This window comes from Balaenoptera musculus, chromosome 6 (assembly GCF_009873245.2).
Source record: "Balaenoptera musculus isolate JJ_BM4_2016_0621 chromosome 6, mBalMus1.pri.v3, whole genome shotgun sequence".
Lineage (NCBI taxonomy): Eukaryota > Metazoa > Chordata > Mammalia > Artiodactyla > Balaenopteridae > Balaenoptera > Balaenoptera musculus.
Window position 1 is genome coordinate 115,867,195 of NC_045790.1, and position 20,102 is coordinate 115,887,296.

At 66.2% G+C, this 20,102-nt stretch overlaps 3 protein-coding genes across 8 annotated transcripts; all 3 read left to right on the plus strand.

Annotated features, from left to right (window-relative positions):
* The first annotated feature begins 153 nt into the window (after positions 1-153).
* STPG3 (sperm-tail PG-rich repeat containing 3) lies at positions 154-1,478 on the plus strand. The gene is given in 8 exon segments (XM_036854209.1): positions 154-385; positions 388-432; positions 537-653; positions 740-852; positions 930-1,008; positions 1,059-1,223; positions 1,311-1,375; positions 1,377-1,478. Coding segments are annotated over 8 exon segments (918 nt in total).
* Positions 1,479-2,735: 1,257 nt separating this feature from the next.
* On the plus strand, positions 2,736-13,156 carry NELFB (negative elongation factor complex member B). Its single transcript, XM_036854210.1, has 14 exons — positions 2,736-2,808; positions 4,034-4,431; positions 4,767-4,930; positions 5,113-5,212; positions 5,561-5,791; positions 7,380-7,565; positions 8,198-8,310; positions 8,890-8,992; positions 9,191-9,286; positions 9,417-9,559; positions 9,633-9,739; positions 11,895-12,036; positions 12,145-12,253; positions 12,384-13,156. The coding sequence occupies exons 1-14, from the start codon at positions 2,736-2,738 to the stop codon at positions 12,528-12,530; spliced, it is 2,112 nt and encodes a 703-aa protein (XP_036710105.1). The 3' UTR covers positions 12,531-13,156.
* Positions 12,444-19,124, plus strand: TOR4A (torsin family 4 member A). Of its 6 annotated transcripts, XM_036855720.1 has the most exons (3): positions 13,281-13,548; positions 14,527-15,011; positions 16,943-19,124. In XM_036855720.1, the coding sequence occupies exon 3, from the start codon at positions 16,980-16,982 to the stop codon at positions 18,228-18,230; it is 1,251 nt and encodes a 416-aa protein (XP_036711615.1). In that variant the 5' UTR covers positions 13,281-13,548; positions 14,527-15,011; positions 16,943-16,979; the 3' UTR covers positions 18,231-19,124. The 6 variants fall into 6 exon arrangements, with proteins under 6 accessions (XP_036711617.1, XP_036711615.1, XP_036711620.1 ...); XM_036855722.1 differs by lacking the exons at positions 13,281-13,548; positions 14,527-15,011 and adding an exon at positions 12,444-12,574; XM_036855725.1 differs by lacking the exon at positions 14,527-15,011.
* The last annotated feature ends 978 nt before the right edge of the window (positions 19,125-20,102 follow it).

Here is a 20,102-nt window from a genome sequence, read left to right on the forward strand (position 1 = left end):
CTGGCCACGGCTGATCCCTGGCAGGTCAGGGCAGGGGCACCTCCAGGGCTGCTTCCCCAGGGAGTCCCCGGCAACGGGGGGGGGGCCATGACCAGCCAGTGAGGTCACAGAGCCCCACGATGTCCCTGGGGGAGGGAGCCAGAGACCCTGACAATGAATTTTGACCAGAAGGCGGTGAAATTCCTGGCAAATTTTCACATCATTGGAGGCGAACACTGGACCCATGGCCCCCTGAAGCAGAAGCCACTTGTGACTTCCCAGTAACTTCCCAGGGCTCTGGGCGGGCTGGGGGGCGGGCAGCTGGCGTAGGGTGGCTATCGGCTGGGGGCATGCTGGCCTCCAGGGGTGCAAGAGCTCCAGGCGGGCCTCAGGATGCAAACGGGCCCCTCCAGGAAGCCCCGCCCACCTGCGCCCACAACCTGAGGGAGCTGTGTGAGTGAGGGCTCTGGACCCCCAGCCCGGGCTGGTCTGGGGAGCCAGGCCGGTTGGTGGAGGCCCGCCTGGAGGACCCAGGCCCAGAGCTTGCTTCCCGCCAGGGCTGGAGCGACGCCCTCCCGTCGTGACCAATCTGGGCGTCCCCGGCCCCACCAGGTACCAGACGCCAGCTGCTTCGGCGCAAGAGTCCTCCCCACAGCCCCACTTCACCATCGGCTCGCAGGCACCCCACCCGTGGTGTGCGCCCCCCCCGAAAGCCCCCACTGTCCGCCCTCACCCCCGGAGTGGGACCCCGGCCACCAGCGCCCCCATGACGCTGCCCCCACCGCAGAGGGTGGCGGCTGCCGGGCGTGGCAGACCATGTGGTTCCCGAGCGAAAGCCCCTTCACCCAGAACGCCGACTTCAACCGAGAGCAGGTTTGCCCGGCGGGTCCTGGGGTGCGGGCGGGGGCGGGGCCCCCGAGGGAGGGGCCTGCGGCGGCTTCGACCCGCAGTGGCCCTCGCCCGCCGCATACCAGCCGCCCAGCCTGGCCGCCTGCCCGGCCTTCAGCTTCGGGGGCCGCCTTGCTCCAGGCCCCCCGAGGCCTGAGCCCACTTGGGGATGCTGCAGGCCCGGGGTTCAGGGCCCCGGGCCCAGCCCCTCCTGCAGGCCCCTCTGCCGACGGGGGACGAGACCGGCCCTGGCTCCATCGCCTACGACATCCTCCCCGGGTGCCGCCTGCCGGGCCCCTGCCTGCCCGCTCTCTCCACGAGCCACTGGCCCCTGCTGGCCTCCTGGGTGGGCTCCTGTAAGGAGGTGGGCGGGGGCGGGGGGGGGAGGTGGGGACCGGGCAGAGGGGGCAGGCGCGGCAACTGCACCCACCTTCCCTCTGCAGCCTGCACCCCGGGCCCGGCCGCCTATGACGTGGAGGACTGCTACAACTCGCGCTTCCCCTCGGCACACGGGGGTGGTCATCCAAGGCGTGCGGAGACCCAAGTGCCACGACACTGGCCCCTTCTGCGCGCTCTCGAGCCCAGTGGGTGCAGCTGGCCCGCTGAGTTAGCACATGAAACCCTGGCCTTCCGGGCCTGGGGACCTTCCCGGGCCTCCCTCTGGAACTCAGTGCCCCCAGCCTGGCCTTCTGACCCTCTGGGCACCCCTGATCCACCCTCCCGGCCGGCCGACCCCTCTGACCTGTGGACCCAGCCTGGAGCCCAGCCTGGAGCCTCACCTGCCCACCCCCGTGTTATATAGAGATGCTGTTGGTTCTTCTGAATTCTGTGCTGTGCTTGGCGGCCTTGCCTGGTGAGCTGCCCTGCAGATGTGGCCTGCAGCTAACCTGTCATGTCCGGCTTTTCCTGGCCAGGGATCCCCCTTCACTTCCCCTTCAGTGCTGCCTCCTCTAGGGTGGGGTGGCAGCCTGAGCCTTCCTGGCCTGGCACAGGATGGGAGGGGGCCCTGTGGGCAGTGTGGGACACCCCCACCTAGTCGTGCCATCCAGGAGAGGGTCTGGCTGCCAGTCTACCCAAGGCTCAGGCTGCTTGCCGAGCCGAGGAACCGGCCGTTGCAGTGGAGGCGGGGGGCAGTCTTGAGGTAAGGTCAGCCTGCCCGGCCACCAGGTAGGGCCCAGAGGACCAGGTCGTTAGGGCCTGGCCCCCCTTCTTCCCGCACCTGCCCAAAGACCCTGTGAACTCACACGGGGCCGTGCAGGACAAGCTGCAGCCGATAGACTCCCCAGGCTTCACTGTGAGGGCCAGGCCCCTGCCCACAGCAGCAGCCTGGCCACTGGACTCCTCATCGCCATGGACCCGCCTTCCTACCCAGGGGTCGGCCCCAAGACTGCCTCCCTGCAGGGGCCTCACCTGCAGCTTGTGGTGGCTCCTGTGTCTGCACCAATTTCCCCAGGGGTCCTCCCTGTGTCACCCAAGCCCTGGGCCAGGCCCCCTTCTCTGTTTCCTCTGTCTAAGCTCAACCCCTTCAAACAGGCACCGCAAGAGCTTCTCCCATGGTGTTAGCGTCATCCCTTTCCGCAGGGAAGCCAAGTACAAGGGAGTCTGAGTGTCGTGCACCTGTGACCTCCTCCAGGACTGAACCGGCTGCGGGTCTAGCCCCAGCACCCGCAGGAATCAGAGCAGTGGGACTGCAGACTGTTGGCACTGAGCCCTGGGCTGACCAACTCAGCCAGCAGGCAACAGAGACAGACCTGTGGCACTCTGGCCTTGGGAGTCTGGCCCAGGGTGGGAGGACCAGGAGCCCTCCTCTCAGCTGCACCAGCAGCAATCCCTAGGTCTCAAAGCCAGGAGTGGGACCAGCAGGAAGGATGCAGCAATCCCCTCCAGCTGGGCTGAGGAGGGAGGGCTTTCCGGAGGAGGCTTTCAAGGATGAGTTTGCTGGTCAGCAGGAAGGGAATTTCTGGCAGAACAAACCTCAGAAGCCAAGGCACATGAAAAGGGAGAGGGTGTGATGTTTGGTGTGGCCAAGCTTGGGAGGACCCCGGGCTGGTGGGACAGAAGGAGGTGAGCTGGAGGGATGGAGAAGATGCAGAAGCCTGCATGCTGGGTCCAGGGGCTTGCATGCTTAGCAATGGGGAGCCCACGGAGGGTGCAGGGCAGGCAGTGACTGCTGCAGGCACTGTATGAGCATCTTGCACTGCAAGAGATGAGGGACACCATGGAATCCAGGGCTCACATTTGCAGCGAGTTGGGCTGGACCTCAGCCTGAGGGCCTAACACTTTTGGTTAGCAAGGGGGTTAGATGCTCAAGGTGACAAGAGGACAGCCATCCTTTGTCACCCTGTCACTGCGTGCCCAGGTCTCTGCTAGGCACTCCCTATCTGAGGCAAACTTAGTTTTGTTTTCTGGGTTTTTTTTAAAATAAATTTATTTATTTACTTTTGGTTGCGTTGGGTCTTGGTTGCTGCGCACGGGTTTTCTCTAGTTGCCGTGAGCGGTGGGGGGGGGAGCTACTCTTTGTTGCGGTGCGCGGGCTTCTCATTGCGGTGGCTTCTCTTGTTGCAGAGCACGGGCTCTAGGCGTGCGCATGGGCTTCGTTGCTCCGCAGCATGTGGGATCTACCCGGACCAGGGCTCGAACCCGTGTCCCCTGCATTGGCAGGCGGATTCTTAACCATTGCGCCACCAGGTAAGTCCCCACACTTAGATTTTGGTCTTTGTGACAACACTACGGTGTGAGCTTCGCCGGGTTGGACAAGGAAGAAACCAAGTTCCAGGATGAGAGAGGGTCGTGCACCTAGTGGGCGCTGTGAGGTCAGCAACAGGATTTTTCATGATTATTAAAACGCTCTTGGCTAAAATATCAGCTCTGAATCTCCTGAAGCAGGCCGCGGCACCCCGCCCCCTGTGCTCCATCCCCCTCCTCCGGTGCCCCCCCCCCCCACGACCAGGCGCGCCGCAGCACTCCGCCCTCCCTCCGCGCCAACCCCATTCTCCTTTGCCTGCAAACGGCTGTTAGCGCCGCGAGGCTGGGCGGGGTCGCGCAGGAGGGCGGGGCCCTGGGGGACGGGGCCCTGGGGGGCGGGGCGGGCCCGGGGAGCGGGGCGGGGCGTCTTCGACGCCCTGTGCGTCGTCCTGGCACCGCCTTCGCGCTCCGTCTCCGCCAGGCGCGGGCCGCGGCGCAGTTCCCGGGAACCTCTGCGGGGCGGCGGCGGCGTTTCCGGGGAGCCGGTTGGCGGGCGGACCCGGCTCCTGTGCGGGGCGGAAGTGGGCGGCTGCGGTCCGAGGGGAGCCGCGCTGCGGGCGGAATCTGGCCGAGCTGGAGGGCGCCGGGGAGCGGAGCTCGGGCGGCCCCCGAGGCCCGGGCGAGCGGACAGCTGCGGGGCCTGCGGCGAGCGCGGCGGTGCCCGGGGAGCGCGGAGGGGATGGGGCGCCGAGCCGGGTTGGGGCCGGGGCCTCGGCCATGTTCGCGGGGCTGCAGGACCTGGGCGTGGCCAACGGCGAGGACCTGAAGGAGACGCTGACCAACTGCACCGAGCCGCTCAAAGCCATCGAGCAGTTCCAGGTGGAGCCGGGTGGGGGGGCCGGGTGGAGAGGCCGAGCGTCTGGGTGTGAGTCCGGCGGGGGGGGCGAGGTCGCGTGGGAAAGTGGGCAGATTTCTCTCCCTCCCGATCGCTGCGTCTGTTCCCCGGGATGGAGGAACCAAGTGTCCTGAGTTGGGACTACGGCGAGGGACATCTGAGTGGTTTCCAATTTTTGCAGTTACAGCCAGCGCGGCTGGGAACATCCTTGTCCCTGCCACCTTGTGTACTCAGGGTATCCGGAGTGCCTGGCCAGACGGGGCTGTGGCTGAGGTTTCTCTTGTCGCCCCAAGAGTCAAATCGAGCTCTGCTTCTTTAGACAGAAAATGGCGTGCTGCTCCCCTCCCTGCAGTCGGCCTTGCCCTTCTTGGACCTGCATGGGACGCCCCGACTGGAATTCCACCAGTCAGTGTTTGATGAGCTTCGGGACAAGCTGCTGGAGCGCGTGTCAGCCATTGCCACGGAGGGGAAGGCCGAGGAGAGGTAAGTGGGCGGTGAGATGGGCAGCCCCCTCCTCAGCCCGGGAACTGAATGTGCTTCGGTGGCTACACATCCCTACTGAAAAAGGGGCCGCCTGTGCACATCACCCACCGGTCTGGGGATAGGCAGAGAGCTGCTTCCGACTTGGTCCTGGGCTGCTCCCTCAGTGCTGCGAGTCTTTCCAGGTACAAGAAACTCGAGGATCTTCTGGAGAAGAGCTTTTCTCTGGTGAAGATGCCATCTCTGCAGCCAGTGGTGATGTGCGTCATGAAACACTTGCCCAAGGTAACAGCCGCAGGGCCAGCTTGCCCTGGGGAGGTTTCCTGAGCTGCCTGCCTCAGGAACGGCAGCTCTGGAGCACGTTCCCCACGCTGGCTTCTCCCTGAGCCGAGCCGCGCATTGACCAAAGCTTGGCACAAGCTCTGGAGCGTGGCGCACTTTGTGAAAAAGCTGTTTGTGGGCAGCACGACTCCTGCCCCGTCCGAGCCCGGGGTTTCAGTCCCAGGTGCCCCTGTCACTTGGGGCTGGGCTGGATGTGGCCTCTGCTGTTGGGGGCTGAGGCCTGTTGGCTTGTCTTGAGGGAGACCCCTGGGGCACAGGCGCTGCTCACACGTGGCCTCTGGGGTCATGTAGGTTCCTGAGAAGAAGCTGAAGCTCGTGATGGCCGACAAGGAGCTGTACCGGGCCTGCGCCGTGGAGGTGAAGCGGCAGATCTGGCAGGACAACCAGGCGCTCTTTGGCGACGAGGTCTCCCCACTGCTGAAACAGTACATCGTGGAAAAGGAGAGCGCGCTCTTCAGCACGGAGCTCTCCGTCCTGCACAACTTCTTTAGCCCTTCCCCCAAGACCAGGCGCCAGGGCGAGGTGAGGCGGGGCGGGGATGTGTGCAGGGCCGCCCCCGTGAAGCCCGGCTTGTCTGCTTCTAGAAGGCTGGGCTCGGATGTGGGGCTGGCAAGGGGCATTGCAGCGCTGCGCCTGGGTGTGGGTCTATTTGGTCTTTTCTACGTACTTTGAGCTCGGCAGCTTGGCCGGCCTCTTCAGCTAAGCTCTCTGTGTCTTCTTTCAGCCCTGGGAGTTCTCCTCTGTTTCTGTGGAAACAGAGTGTTTGATTCATTCCTTGCTTCAACAAATGCTTTTTGGGGGCTGACTCACTCACTGCCCTGGCCCCTGGCCCCTTCAGTGACCCCTGGGGTACTGAGGCACCTGCCTGGAATACTGCAGGCTCGTGTGGGGCAGACCCTATGCAGTAGATGTCACATTTCGGTCCCTGAGAGCTCCGGGGGTAGAGGAGGGCTGTGGAGACGGGAGGCCGCAGAGCGATGCGGGGGGGGGGGGGGGGGGGTGGCTGGAGGCCATCGTGGACACTTTGACCTTTCCTGGTGAGGTGGGGGTCCCTGGCCTGGTTCCAGGATGACCCCTCAACCTGGGAGGGAGGTGATGGTAAGAGGCCACACGTCGGCCGAGGAGCGTTTGATGTCTCGCCGTGTTCTCTCACCGCCAGCCTTCTCACCTGGGGTTTCCCGTGTGTGGCGTGAGGTAGGGCCTCACCTCATGTTTCCTCTCAGATGTCAGGCCGGGGCTCGCAGCACCACTTCCCGGACAGGCCGCTGAGTGTGTCAGAGCCCTGCCTGCGTTGCCTCCCCTTTCTTTTGGGGGAGCCTGGCCTTGGGCCGTGGTCCTGCCCCTTCTTCACTCTCCCCTCCAAGCCAGGGGTCCGCCTTGGAGTCCTGCCAGCATAAAGGGAGAGCGCGGTGGCAGGTGACACGTTGCCCCGCCGTCCTCGGGTGGGTTGGGCCTTGGGGCTGTGGTTCTGTGCCCAGCAGGCCAGGCCATGGTCAGGCTGGAGTGCGCGCCTGTCTCCGTGTCACAGGTGCCGGTACGTCGGTGCCGAGACTCGGGTGTTGCTCTGTGCCTGCCCCACTTGTCGGGGTACCAAGGCCTGCTGGAGGGTCCTCGGCAGGGGCCCTAAGGTGGGCTGCCGTCCCTGCTGACCTCCCCACTCGCTGCAGGCAGCCTGTTGGGCTGGCTTGGTGTCTGTCACCGCAGGTGGCCCCGTGCATCCTTACGGCCGGTGTGCCCCAAGCGGGGCCCCCTCCTGTTGGCTGCCGCCTTGGCAGGCGCCTCCCAGATAGGGGCAGGGTGCGGAGGGGGTGGCGGCCGCCGGGAGAAGGCGGGAGTGGGGCGGCTGCAGCAGGGCCTCGAGCAGACGCTGAGCGTGGCGGTGCCGCACGTCCTCATCTGGGCCCGAGTCCCCCACGCCGCCGGCTGCCCCGCCGGCTCTGGTGGAGTCTGGGACCCGGGCTGACGGCCTCTCAGGAGCCGCAGGGCCTGATGGGTTCGCTTCCTTAAAGACGAGAAACGTCGCCACCCAGCACCAGTTGACGTTTTGTGAGAGAGGAGGCTTAGCCCCCAGGGTTGTGGGGTGTGCGAGGCCGGCCTGGTGTCCCGGCAGGTGGTGCAGAGGCTGACGCGGATGGTGGGCCGCAACGTGAAGCTGTACGACATGGTGCTGCAGTTCCTGCGCACGCTCTTCCTGCGCACCCGCAACGTGCACTACTGCACGCTGCGTGCAGAGCTGCTCATGTCCCTGCACGAGCTGGACGTCGGCGACGTCTGCTCCGTGGACCCCTGCCACAAGGTGGGCGCCCGCCCCGCCCTCGCTGCTCTCCCCTACCCTTGGATGCGGCGGTCCAGGCACGTGGGCTCTGCCCTAGCCCCTGTGCCACCTCTGCCCCCCCGGCTGGGGGGCCGTGATGTCCCCCAGACGCCTGACCCATGCCAGCTGCGCCGTGTCTCCCTTGCTCGGCCTGCCGGCTCTCCCTCCACGCCCACCGGCCCTGCCCGCTCCGGCCTTTCCGGGGCCTCTGGGGCTGCTCACCGGCGAGCTCTGTGTTCAGGAGCAGGGCTTTCTGCACTGCCCGTGTCCTGGCATAGGTGCCGGGCGGCCCCAGACGGCGTCCCTTCTCAGGGGCTTCGCAGCGTCACGCTCTGAGCCTGCACTGTCCCCCGCACAGTGGGGGCCCTGGAGGGGCCCATTTCAGAACAGAACACCCATTTTGCCTCTTTCTTGCACCACCTGGCCTGTGGGGATGCGGGAACTGGGGCCTATTTTCCTTCGCGCTGTCCCATTTCTGGGGACGAGCTGTGTCTCAGCGACTCGAGGTGGGGGTCCCGATGTTCACCCAAGGCTCAAGAAGCCTCAGGCAGCGGTGAGTGCCGCCTGGAGGCTGCGGTCTCTGGCCGAGTCCTGACCACGCCTCCTCCCCACAGTTCACATGGTGCCTGGACGCTTGCATCCGAGAGCGGTTCGTGGACAGCAAGAGGGCCCGGGAGCTGCAGGGCTTCCTCGACGGAGTGAAGAAGGGGCAGGAGCAGGTCCTGGGGTGAGGGTCGGCCTTGTGCCTGGTCCCGTCCACGGGCGTCCGGACGCGCGTGCTGTGGCCGCAGTCGGGAGCAGGTGTTTCTTCCAGTACATTTTAGGAGGATTGGTTGGCGCCCGTGCCCACGGCTGAGAGGCTGGGGTGAGGCCGTCGCCGTCCCAGGCGAGCTGGGCGCCCGGGCTGGGGCTCCGGTGTCTGCAGCCACGTGGGGCCTGCCTGTGAGCTGAGAGGCCCGTCGCACCCTGAGGTGGTGGGATCTGGCTCCCGGCAGGGCCCTCTCTGGGCGGGCTCCGCCTGACCTCCTGTCTCAGCTCCTTGTTCCTGGAATTGTCTCTGTGGGAACCTGATTGAATTTATGGAGTCTGGGTCAGGTTCTCAACCAGGATTGGACCTTAATTCTTTAAAAAACTATTTGATTCTTCAGTTTGTTAAGTAAGTTAAGGGCAAGTTACGAACCACAAGCTTTTGGAAAGCGGTCCTGAGCGGGGTGGGCTTTGTCCATGTGGAAGGGCCATCTCCTCGGGTCAGGGGCTTGGTGGGCCGGGAGCGTCCCTCACTGACGCCGCGGGCACGTCCTCACAGGGACCTGTCCATGATCCTGTGTGATCCCTTTGCCATCAACACCTTGTCACTGAGCACCGTCAGGCACCTGCAGGAGCTGGTGGGCCAGGAGCTGCTGCCCAGGGTGAGTGCACCTGGCTGGCCGCATGCTGCCTTCTGGGGGACGTGTGGGTGTGGACCCCTGGCACCCGGGTCCAAGCCGGCCCTGGGGAGAGCACACACGCCCGCCAGGTTGAGGGCACCTGCAGCCAGACCCCCTGGGTGAGTGCGGTCCGGGCGGGAAGCTCGGGTGAGCACGGCCGAGGCCTGCGTTTCCCCGCAGGACAGCCCGGACCTCCTCCTGCTGCTCCGGCTGCTGGCGCTGGGCCAGGGGGCGTGGGACATGATCGACAGCCAGGTCTTCAAGGAACCCAAGATGGTAACAGGGTCGGGCGGGCTCCTTCCCACTGCCTTCTCAGGGGGCTGTGGGGTGGGGTCTGGGGAGGTGGCGAGGAGGACGGGCCGAGGGGCCGGGCCGGCGCAGGACAGCTCTCGGGCCTCTGCCCCAGGAGGTGGAGCTGGTCACCAGGTTCCTGCCCACGCTCATGTCCTTCGTGGTGGACGACCACACCTTCAACGTGGATCAGAAACTCCCAGGCGAGGAGAAGGCCCCGGTCGCGTACCCGAGCACGCTGCCAGAGAGTTTCACCAAGTACGGGCTGCGGGCGCTGGGCGGGAGGGCCTCCCCCTCGGGCTCGCCCGGGGCTGACGGCGCTCGGGCGCAGGTTCCTGCAGGAGCAGCGCATGGCCTGCGAGGTGGGGCTGTACTACGTGCTGCACATCACCAAACAGAGGAACAAGAACGCGCTCCTGCGCCTGCTCCCGGGGCTCGGTGAGTCACGTGGGCGGCGGGCTCAGCCGTGTCCTCTGACAGACGCCCTCGGCTCTCGCCACAGCCCACGTTTGCGAAGAGCCACCTTAATCTTTTCCTAAGGGGCGAGAGGTGTGGAGCCCCTCAAGTCCTCAGACCATTGAGAGAGCCCCCCCCTCCGCGGTGGTGAAGAGGCCGCTTCCCCCCGGGAGCCTTGCTCTGCCTGGGGTGCGGGGTGCAAGCCAGGAAGACGAGGGAGGGATCTGAGTGGACCCCTTCAAGGGTAAGGGAGCGCCCGGCCGGCCCGCCGCAGGACAGGCCCGGGGCCTCTGCTGGCCCGGGTCCCGTCTGGGGCATTGCGGCTTCCTGGGGAGGATCTCACGCTTCACTGTCTTGACAGTGGTGCGTGCTGTTGCCCGACTTTTCCACATGGAGGAAGCGGCCCATTGTGGGTATTAGTTTCTACCCATCCACCACCTAACCGATCAACAGGAACTTATTCTTACGGTTCTGGGGGTCAGAAGTCTGCAGTGAGTCTTCCAGAGCTAAAGTCAGGTGGGGGCAGGGCCGGCTCCTCCTGGGGCTCCAGGGAGAAGCCCCTTCTTGTCTCCTCCAGCTTCCAGGAGCCGCGTCCTTGGCTCCTGGCCCCTTCACAGTTCATCTGTCCGGCTTCTCCCGTCCTCCTGTCTCTGGCTTTGACTCCTGCCTCCCGCCTTCCTCTTCTAAGGACCCGTGATCACCGTGGGCCCTCCCGGGGCATGCAGGACCATCTTCCGTCTCGGGGCCCAGTACCACTCAGGTGGAGCGTTCACAGGCTCCCGGATCAGCATGTGGAGATCTCAGGGGCGGCAGCTTGTCTGTCTGTTTCGGGGGCTTCCAGGAGCTCAGTCATAAGGAACTTGGATTTGCCTCATTCTTTCTACTCACTTTTGAACTTCTCTGTCTCTCCTGTTTAATCGTGTCTGTAGACACAGGATGTCCTGCGAGGCGGGAGCGTCGGTGTCTCCCAGCCACGAGCTGCCGCCTGGGGGATGGGGTGCAGGTCTTCAGTCACGTTCAGGGAGAGCAATCTCGTGCTTTGGTGTTACTAGTAGGTTCTAGTAAGAAAGGATGTTGGTTTTTTAAAATTCTTTACTTTTAAACTTTTTTTTGGTGGGAGCTTTTGATGAAACCCAAGTAAAGAGCACAGGATAGTGAAGGCCAGTGCCCATCGCCCACCTGCGCGGGGGTCCGCGTGCGGCTGCCGTCTCGTCCGCTCAGCGGTCTGTACGTAAACCCGGCAGACTAGCTTGGCACGATGCAGCAGGTGTCTCTACAGGAGACAGACTCTTAGAAACCACGACCTTGGCACGTGGTTGGTTGGGGTCCAGGTCCTGACGGTGGCCGCGTTTCCCCAGTTGTCATATAATGTTTTTGTGCGGATGGTCTGTTCAAGTCAGGAGTCAAACAAGGGCCTCCCTTCACCTGGCTTCTCCGGCTGCCTCTCAGGTCTAGTGGTCTGTAGGGCTACGTGGGGTTTGCTGGGGGAACCAGGGCATTTGTTCCCCGGTCGGGACTTTGCAGGCAGCGTCTCTTGGTGCAGTGATCATGTGCCCCCCCCGAGTGTCCTGTAAACCGGCCGTGAGGCCAGCTGAGCCCCCGGTCAGCTGTGCAGCAGGAGCACACCTCGGGCGCGTCCGGTGGGGTCACGTCTCCCGCTGCGTTAGGGGCTCGGTGGCTGGGGTGGCTTCGGCGTTTCTGTCTCAGCTGCTGTGCCTGCCTGCGTGCGCTCAGCGCTGTTGCCAGTGATCGCTGCAATCGGTTGGTAGTTACTCTCGCCATCTCTCTCTTCTGAGGTTTGACGACCGTGGCTTCAAAAAAAGAAGGCCTGTTTGCTCCGTTCTCTCTCCTCTAGAGCCCGTGGTCTGGTAGACCTGCCGGGCCGGCCCTCGGCACTTCTGTGTCTCCTCTCGCTACCGGCCCGTTCAGCTTTCCCTTTGCTGGAGTCCACTTCATCCTGAGCCCCTTGGCTGCTGGGCAGAGCCACCCGTGACGGGCTCTCGTCCCCTCCCCACCCTTGCCCTGGAGCCCCGCCCCCCCAGTCTGCTTCCCCCGTCCAGGCCCATGTTCTGGCCCTCAGGCCCGGGTCGGGGAGGTGGGTGTCGGGTGAGCTGGGCGACGCCTGCTGTGCTTGCAGTGGAGACCTTCAGCGATCTGGCGTTCGGCGACATCTTCCTGCACCTGCTCACGGGCAACCTGGCGCTGCTGGCGGACGAGTTTGCCCTGGAGGACTTCTGCAGCAGCCTCTTCGACGGCTTTCTCCTCACCGCCTCCCCGAGGTGCCCTTCCTCTCGGTCCACATCTCGGTCGGGGGCGCCGGGCACAGCTGGGGAGGGGGTGGGAGGGCGGCTCCGCAGCCGCCTGCAGCGCAGCGTGGCCTCTTCCAGGAAGGAGAACGTGCAGCGGCATGTGCTGCGGCTACTCCTCCACCTGCACCACCGCGTGGCCCCGTCCAAGCTGGAGGCCCTGCAGAAGGCGCTGGAGCCCACGGGCCAGGTGCGTGCCCTCCCCCGCCCCACCCTCCCGCGCCCCGCCCCGCCCCGCCCCGCCCGCAGCCCCAGGCTGGCTGGCGATCCCTGCGCACACGCCCTGGGCCTGCCCCGAAGCCTCGCGCTTCCCCTTGCAGAGCGGAGAGGCGGTGAAGGAGCTGTATTCCCAGCTCGGTGAGAAGCTGGAGCAGCTGGACCGCAGGAAGCCCAGCCCGGCCCAGGCCGCAGAGACCCCAGCCCTGGAGCTGCCCCTCCCCACCGTGCCCGCCCCGGCTGTACTCTGAGGCTCCCCTGTGCCTGTGAGAGCAGGAGCCCCTCTCTCCCGGAGGTGGGCCGTCGGTTCCTGGGACTGGGGGTGGGCTGAGCGGAGACCCCGGGGACCGTCCTGTGGGCGGGGCACCCGTGCTCTGCACCTCAGCCTCCCCTGGAACTTGGTCCTGGGAGGTGTGTGCCTGCTGCGTGAATGGGGCCCGTGGCCCCCGGCCGGCTCCAGGTCTGCTGCGCCCCGCCCGGCCCCTCGTGCTCCCACTCCGTGGAAGGCTGCTTGCTTGTTCCTCCTCGCGTTGTGGTTTCCACCGCTGTCGGGCAGACAGGCAGTAGTTGGGATTAGGGAAAGGACACCTGTTTTCCAAGGGGCGGGGGGCAGGGTCCGAGGCCTGAGGGGAAGAGGGCGGGCCGGCAGGGTTGGCGCCCGATTGGTGGAGTTTGCTGGGGGCGGGGGTCTGCAGGTGGAGCCCGGCTCTCCAGGGAGCTCCTCCCCTGTTGACAGCCCCGGGCGGCAGGTGGGGGAGGAAAGCCCAGGCTCCCCGCGGCCTCGATTTGCCCGCAGTGCGCTCGGCCCGCTGAGGGTCTGCTCCTGCTCGCAGGGAGACTTTCACTTTTGTAAATAAACGGCGTTTTGGTAAACCCAGCGGATGAGCTCTTTCTGCGCACGCCCAGGCTTGGTTGCTGTGCGGGCTGGCGCGCGCTGTCCTGGCGCCTTTCTCCGTGGGCACAGTCTGGATGCCCAGCCCCGTCCGGGACAGCGGCTGTGGATGGTGAGGCCCGGGCCTGGCTGCGCTCGGGGCCAAAAGACTCGACACGATCGGCCGTGGGTGGGCCTCAGTGCCCATCACCAGTGCTGACATGTTGCCGAGGGGCAGGCTGTGTGGAGGTCTCTGTGACCTTGACAGGGGCGGCTCTGCAGGTGTTGGGGAGGAACTGGTAGAGATGGTGACTAAGGAAAGCAAGGACCTGGGGGTGTGGGCGTCGGCAGTCGGGAGGAGCCCGGCGTTTGTGCGCTGATGTGACAAGGAATGAAAAGTGAGTGGGGCGTTGGGGGACGGCTGGGGTGTCACTGAGTGGGGGAGGGGGCAGCGCCAGGCCCACGTGGGCCCCGCGGGAGCGGGCGCGTTCCCGGGGAGGAGGCGGGGACCCCCTTCCAGCTGCCGCTTTTCCTCCAGGAGCCAGGGGGCCGGGTCCTGGGCTGGCAGGCAGGATGGGGCAGAGGTGGGGCCCGAGGAGAGGATGAGGAAGGAGCTGGGCCGGGGGAGGAGCAAGTGCCCGCACGGGGCCCGCGTGACCCCCCTGAGGCTCACGGTCCAGGGGGACAGAGACCAGCCGGCGAGGCCAAGCTTCTCCAGCCCGAGGGGACGGGGGACCAGAGGCCCCGGTGGGCGGGGCTCGTCAGGTGGAGGGCGTGAGCTGCAAGGACAGACGGGGCGGGGGTGAGGGCTGCAGCGACGGAGAGCCCCAGGTGGGCCGGTGGGAGGGGCAGCTGAGCTCAGGGACCCGCTGGGGCTGCGAGGGAGGCGGGAATCCTGAGGCCGGACAGGGCAGGGCTGCGGGGAGGCTGGGGGGCGGGAGGTCTGGTGAGAGGAAGGGAGCGTCCACACGGGAACTCGGGGAGGAGGGAGCATGTGTGTGGTGCGGGCCCTGCCCACCTCCAGGCCAGCAGTTTGGGAACCTCAGAGCCCACACTGGGCAGATGGAGGGGTCGGGGGTGGGCAGCGAGGTGAGGGGTCTGCAGAGACCAGGTTGAAGATGTGGACCTGAATTTGGGGCTGGGGACAGGGCTGGACGGGGCACTGGCTGGAGGGAGGGGTGGGAGGGCATCGTACGGGCGTGGTGGGCTCGGTCCTGAAGGGTAGGGACAGGTGGGGCCCCCTTCAGCCCTGGAGATGGGGGAGAAAGTACAGAGGAGGCAGGCTTTAGTGCAGGGCTCAGGCTTACCCTTGACCCCGCTGGGGGCAGGCCCTCTGAGGCATGACTTTCTTGACTCCTGCCACACCCCACGTACAGGCCCCCTCCTCACCCAGTGATGGGGCTCTGGACCCCAGCAGGTTTGGGACCAGAAGCTGGCAGAAGCAGCTGCCAGCCAGCGCCCCCGCCCCACCCCTGTGCACCTTTTCCCGCGTCTGCCTGTCAGGGTCTCCTGGGGTTCTCTGTGTCAGAAGAAGCTGGGAGACTGTAGAAAGCCTGAAGACCCCAAAGGACCCCACCCTCATACCGGGGCCGTGGGGCACCAGCAGAGACCTGGACAGATATCCTTCCGTCCTGGTTCCAGGAAGGCCTGGGCAGGGGTCACATGGTGGGTGACGCCCGAGGGGTCCCTGAGCACCTGGCCCAGCACAGAGAGGGGCAGCGGGTCTCAGGGAGCCAGGCCCGCAGCTGGAGAGGAGGAAGCAGAGAAGCAGCAGTTTCTCAGTGATTCCGCCGGAGGGCATCGGACACACATGGACAGGCAGGAGCCCCATATTCTGGGGAGGACGGGAGCCCCCAAGCCCGTGAGTGACTTCTCCCTGACGCAGGTTGGGCAGGGAGGTGGAGGGAAGCTAGGAAGTGGGGAGGGATGGCATGCTTGGCAGAGGGACCCGTGTGGGCAGAAGTGTGGAGGATGAGGGACGAGGAGGCTGGAGGGTGGGGGCTCAGGACTGCCAGCGCCTGCGGGACCCAGTTGAGCTCGGGGCCAGGACTGGTCTGGGGGCATTACTGCTGGTTAGCAGATCCGCTCCGGAGAAGCGAGTCATCCAGGCAGGCCAGTGTGCACAGAGATGGGAACGGGGGTGGGGGCAGGGCCACATGAAGCTGGTGGCCGGGGAAGGGTCCAGAGTCTCCATCTGCCAACTCTTGGCCCAAGTTCTTTCTAAATTTGCCCTCCGACCAGGGCCCTGAGTCATGCGTGGGTTTTTTTCCCCCATTCTAGAACTTCCTGCCCTGTCCTGGGGTGGGGGCACTAGGCCGGGGTACAGGGGAAGACAAAGGGGGAGGCAGAGGGGGGAGCGCTGTGGAGCCCGGGACCTGGTAGAAGAGGGTCAGGAAAAGGAAACAAGCCCTACTCTGTGGGCACCCAGATTGGGCTTGGGCAGGGGGAAGAGGGGAGAGGGTTGGAGGACCCCAGCTGGGAGAGAACCCTGCCCGCCCCCTCCGCCTCTGCTAACCAGCAGCCTGGACACGCCTATCCCCCTCGCTGTGGGCCCTGCGGGGGGCGGGGGGTGGTCAGGCGCAGATGTCCCTGGGGAGGTGGGGGTCCTGTGGAGGGCAGGCTGAGGAGCAAAGGCATGTGGGACCCCAGGGGAGGCAATGCCCTCGGCCTCACCGGGTGTCCTGGGCCTGGGCTGAGTCAGGAGTGCTGGGAGGGCTTTAGGGTAGGTGACCAGCCGGCCGGGGTACCTGGGCGAGTCAGCCAGGCCTCCCCCTCTGGTGCCTCCGTCCAGCCTGAGTCCCGCCCGCGCCACACCCCTGACTCACTTCCTTTGCAAAGAAGCGGAAACCTCACCAGAGCTTTCTCCGCTCCGGGGGAGGTGTCGCAGCCCCTCTGAGCCTGAGCTGACCCAGTGAGGCCCCGGACCCCACCCCGACCCCCGCCAGGAAGCCAGCACATTCTGCTTCCTGCGTCGCAGACCCCAGCCTGTGGCGTGGGCGGGGGGCCGCCCTGGGGGGCTGGGGGCGGGCCAGCGAGAGCCTGAGCTGACGCAGGTGCAGGTACTGGGGAGGGCCGGGGGCATCCACCCCAACTGTCTCCAGCTGTCCCCTCAGTGGCTTCATCTCTCCTTCTCCGGGTCTCGCCTTTCTGTCCCTCTTTTCACCCCACCCCCACCCGCCTCTAGGGGGCTCCCTTTCCCCAACTCCATTAGTGTGCCCACTAGAGCGATGCTGGGAGGCCTGGGCTCAGCTTGGGGACAGGGGCCCATTCTGGAAAGCAGAAGTTCCGGCCAGACCGCCCCCCCACCCCCACCAAGTGTTCGTGGGAAAGGGGCATCTCTGAACTCTGGGGATGCTTGGGCCTCTGCTTCCCACGCCCCCCTCTAGGGACGGGGGGCCCCCGGCGCCCGGCAGTCGAGCTGCGTCAGGGGCGGGGTCCGGCCTTGACCCTGCTCCACCCCTAATTGGCGCCAGGTCGGCACCGACTCCGACTCCTCCTCCAGGAAGCCCGGGCGGCGGCTGCCCGATAAAATGCGCCCCCGCCCCCCCACCCCCCCGCAGCCACTTCCTCAAGGCCCGAGGCTGTTTATGCGAGGATCCGAGAGATTTGCATTGGGGCCCCGAGGGGAGCCGCTTCCTGGTCAGAGGGGCGAGGCCGGTACCAGGCCCTGGCCTCGGGGCAGCGGGCCGCACTCCGGGGGGCCTCGCGGGGTGGGGGGGGGCTGAGATCTCGGGGGAGGGTCCCCGTAGGCCGGGCGGAAGTCTGGAGACCCTCCCCGTCTTCCTGTTGCAGGGAGGGTGACCTGCATGCCAAGCGCCGCCCCTGCGCCATGGACCGCGGCCAGCCCAGCCCGGAGCCCGCGGCAGCGGACCCCGTCGCCCCCCGCCCGAGCGTGATCGCGCCCGTGCGCGCCGTGGTCTGCCTGCGCCGCCGCGTGCGCCTCCTGCGCAAGCGGTGCCTCCCGCCTCCGGCCGTGAGGGTGGACTCCGAGCCCCGGGCGCCGCGAGCGGACCCGGACCAGCCGCAGTTTTTCACCTTCGACGGCCCGGCGGAGCTGCCTTCGAGGCGGCCGCGAAAGAAGCGCCGGCGCAGCCGCGTGGTGCTCTACCCCGAGACGTCGCGCAAGTACCGGCCGCGCGCGGAGCGCCGGAGCCGCGCGCAGCGTTGCCTGTTGCTGCTTGTGGCCATCGTGGGCTTCCAGGTGCTCAACGCCATCGAGAACCTGGACGACAACGCGCAGCGCTATGACCTTGACGGGCTGGAGAAGGCGCTGCAGCGGGCCGTGTTCGGCCAGCCGGCGGCCGTGCGGCGCGTCGTGGCGCTGCTGCGGGACTACCTGGCCACGCACGTGCACAGCCGCCCGCTGCTCCTGGCGCTGCATGGGCCCAGCGGCGTGGGCAAGAGCCATGTGGGCCGCCTGCTGGCGCGCCACTTCCGCGCGGTGCTCGAGGACGGCGCGCTCGTGCTGCAGTACCACGCGCGGCACCACTGCCCCGAGCCGCGCGCCGCGGAGGACTGCCGCCAGGAGCTGGCGCGGCGTGTGGCCGACGTGGTGGCGCGGGCCGAGGCGGAGGAGAAGACCCCGCTCCTGGTGCTGGACGACGTGGAGCTCCTGCCGCCGGCGCTGCTGGACGAGCTGCACGGCTTCCTGCAGCCGCAGCGCTCGCACCACTTCCACAACGCCATCTACGTGCTTCTCAGCGGCAACGGCGGCGAGGAGGTCACGCGCTTCGTGCTGCAGAACGCGTCCCGCACGCTGGCCCTGTGCCCAGACGGCGCCCACGGGGCCGGGGCCGCGGCGGTGGCGGCACAGGCCGAGGAGGAGCTGCGCGCCAGCCTGAGGGCGCTCCTGGTGCGCGACCACCCGCTGTGGCAGGCCGCGGCCATCGTGCCCTTCCTGCTGCTGGACAAGGGGGATGTGGTCAACTGCTTCCGGGACGAGATGGCCGGGGAGGGCTTCTTCCCGGAGCAGGCCCGCGCCGAGCTCCTGGCCGCGCAGCTCAGCTACTACCGCGTGGCTGGCCGCGAGTTCGCCGTCACTGGCTGCAAGCAGGTGGTGGCCACGGTGAACCTCTTGTAGCGCGGGCGCCGCCGGACGCAGTGGACGCCCACGGGCACGACGGGACGTTGGTGTGATAGTGGCAGTTGGAGGGAGGGGACCCTGTGGATTTGCCCCAGGCCTCTAAGCCCCGAATAAATATGTCCATGGCCCTCCGCCGGTTCACACTGGGACCTGGGGGGACCGTTGGGGCTGGGTCAGCTCTGAGCTCCTCTGCCAATTCCAACCCCCCTCAGAGCCCCAATCTGCCACCTGCTGGTCCTTAATTCAGCCTGCATTCTTCAGCGCCAGTATGTCCCACAGGGCTGGCTCCTCAGGAGTGGGTAGGTCTGTCCCCGTGGGACAGAGGATAGATGACGGCAGAGCGGGTGAGCAGACCCCAGGGACACATAGCTGGTCCCCTGCAGAGTCGGATATGACCACGACTCGTTCGGGTGCCTGCAGCAGCCGAACACAAACTTGCTCACCCCGGGGGCCTAAAGTCCTGGATGCTTCTCCACTGCAAGAATCCCGTGGGTCTGCATGGATTTCTCATGGCATCTTGGGCCCAGGAGCTCCCCGGGAGGCAAAGGGATGGGTGGGGGGCTCCACCCAATGAGCTGGTCCAGTGGAATCCCCTAAATGTTCCGGAAGGGGGACTCTCTCAGGGTGACAGCAGTAGGAGGTGGGTCCAAGTCGGGGTCCCTGACCTCCTGGATCCCCCTGCGCTGCCCACCAACCTGCTCCAGGGTGCTGAACTCGGGGGAGGCCTGTGAGTCGGGATGCCTCAGACCGCAGAGGTCCACTGCTTCCCAGGCCTGGGGTGGGGCCTCATGCTTGCCATCCTGGCTTCTCCCCAACCCTGGCTCTGCAGGCTCATGTCTCCCCGAGCAGGACTGCAGGAGCCATGCTGGCTGCCTGGGGCGGGTGAGCGCCAAGCCTTGGGGCACCTCCTGGGCTGGGCTCCCAAGGGGGGCGAGGTGGGTTCAGTGCTGTCGCTTGGTGGGCACGCGGGTCAGCATGGCCCCACCCACCCGGGAGGAGGGCGCAGCCTGGGAGGTGGGGGGACAGGAGCACAACTGGGGGGCAACAACATGTCCCGAGAAGAGGGGCCGAGGGGAGGGCGGGTCAGGGTGGAGGCACCGCCAGCGTGGACTGTGCCGGGAGCTCCAGGCCCCCACCGCCGAGCTCAGCCCAACCCCTGTCCTCCCAGAACCTCAAGGACCACGGGGGCTGGTGTCTCTAGAGACCCTGGCAGACCCCCCCCCCATCCCTGAGGGTCCCGCACGATCAGAGCCGCCTCGCCGCCATCCATTCTCTTCGTGGTGGTCGTGGTGGTCGGCTGCAGACCTGGATGGGCTGAGGTCTGTCAGGGAGAGGAGCCTATCCCGGCACAGGGAAGCGGCTGACCTGCCGAGCCAGCACGCGGTCCCTGGGCCCCGACGGGAAGGGTGGGGAGGGGGCACGTCCTGCCCGGAAAGGCTGGCTTCCTCCCAGCTCCAGGGCTCCCTGGGGGCTGCGAGGGATGGCCAGTTTGCACGATGGTTCTAAACCAGGAGCCAGACCTGCATGTATCCAGCTGAATACACCGAAAAGACAGCAGGTTGTCCGGTGATATTGCTCTAACCAATGCGCTCGCTCTTTAGTTTTATGTCATTGGGTCTCTACTTCCCCAGAGGCATTTAACCACTTGCAGCAAGAGGGGTTTGCTACTGCAGACACTTCCTTGCTCAGCAAGTAGGTAATCGCAGGCTCGTGGTTACCCGAAACCACCTTGGCCGATGAGTTAAGTGACCGTCACTGAGCTGAAACTGCTTTGGCTCCGGAGTTGGCTCACTCGCCTAGTGTCAGGGAGATATTCCTCATCATACATTCATTGGTGCTCACTCCCCTCCGTGGGAGGAAAGCTCTCCC

Bases quoted from the DNA above. Each gene is read 5' to 3' on its own strand.
- NELFB (XM_036854210.1), top strand. From the start codon at position 2,736: ATGCAGCAATCCCCTCCAGCTGGGCTGAGGAGGGAGGGCTTTCCGGAG. The intron at 9,560-9,632 runs GTACGGGCTGCG...GCTCGGGCGCAG, and splicing joins CTGCCAGAGAGTTTCACCAA to GTTCCTGCAGGAGCAGCGCA. The intron at 9,740-11,894 runs GTGAGTCACGTG...CTGTGCTTGCAG, and splicing joins GCGCCTGCTCCCGGGGCTCG to TGGAGACCTTCAGCGATCTG.
- TOR4A (XM_036855722.1), top strand. From the start codon at position 16,980: ATGGACCGCGGCCAGCCCAGCCCGGAGCCCGCGGCAGCGGACCCCGTC.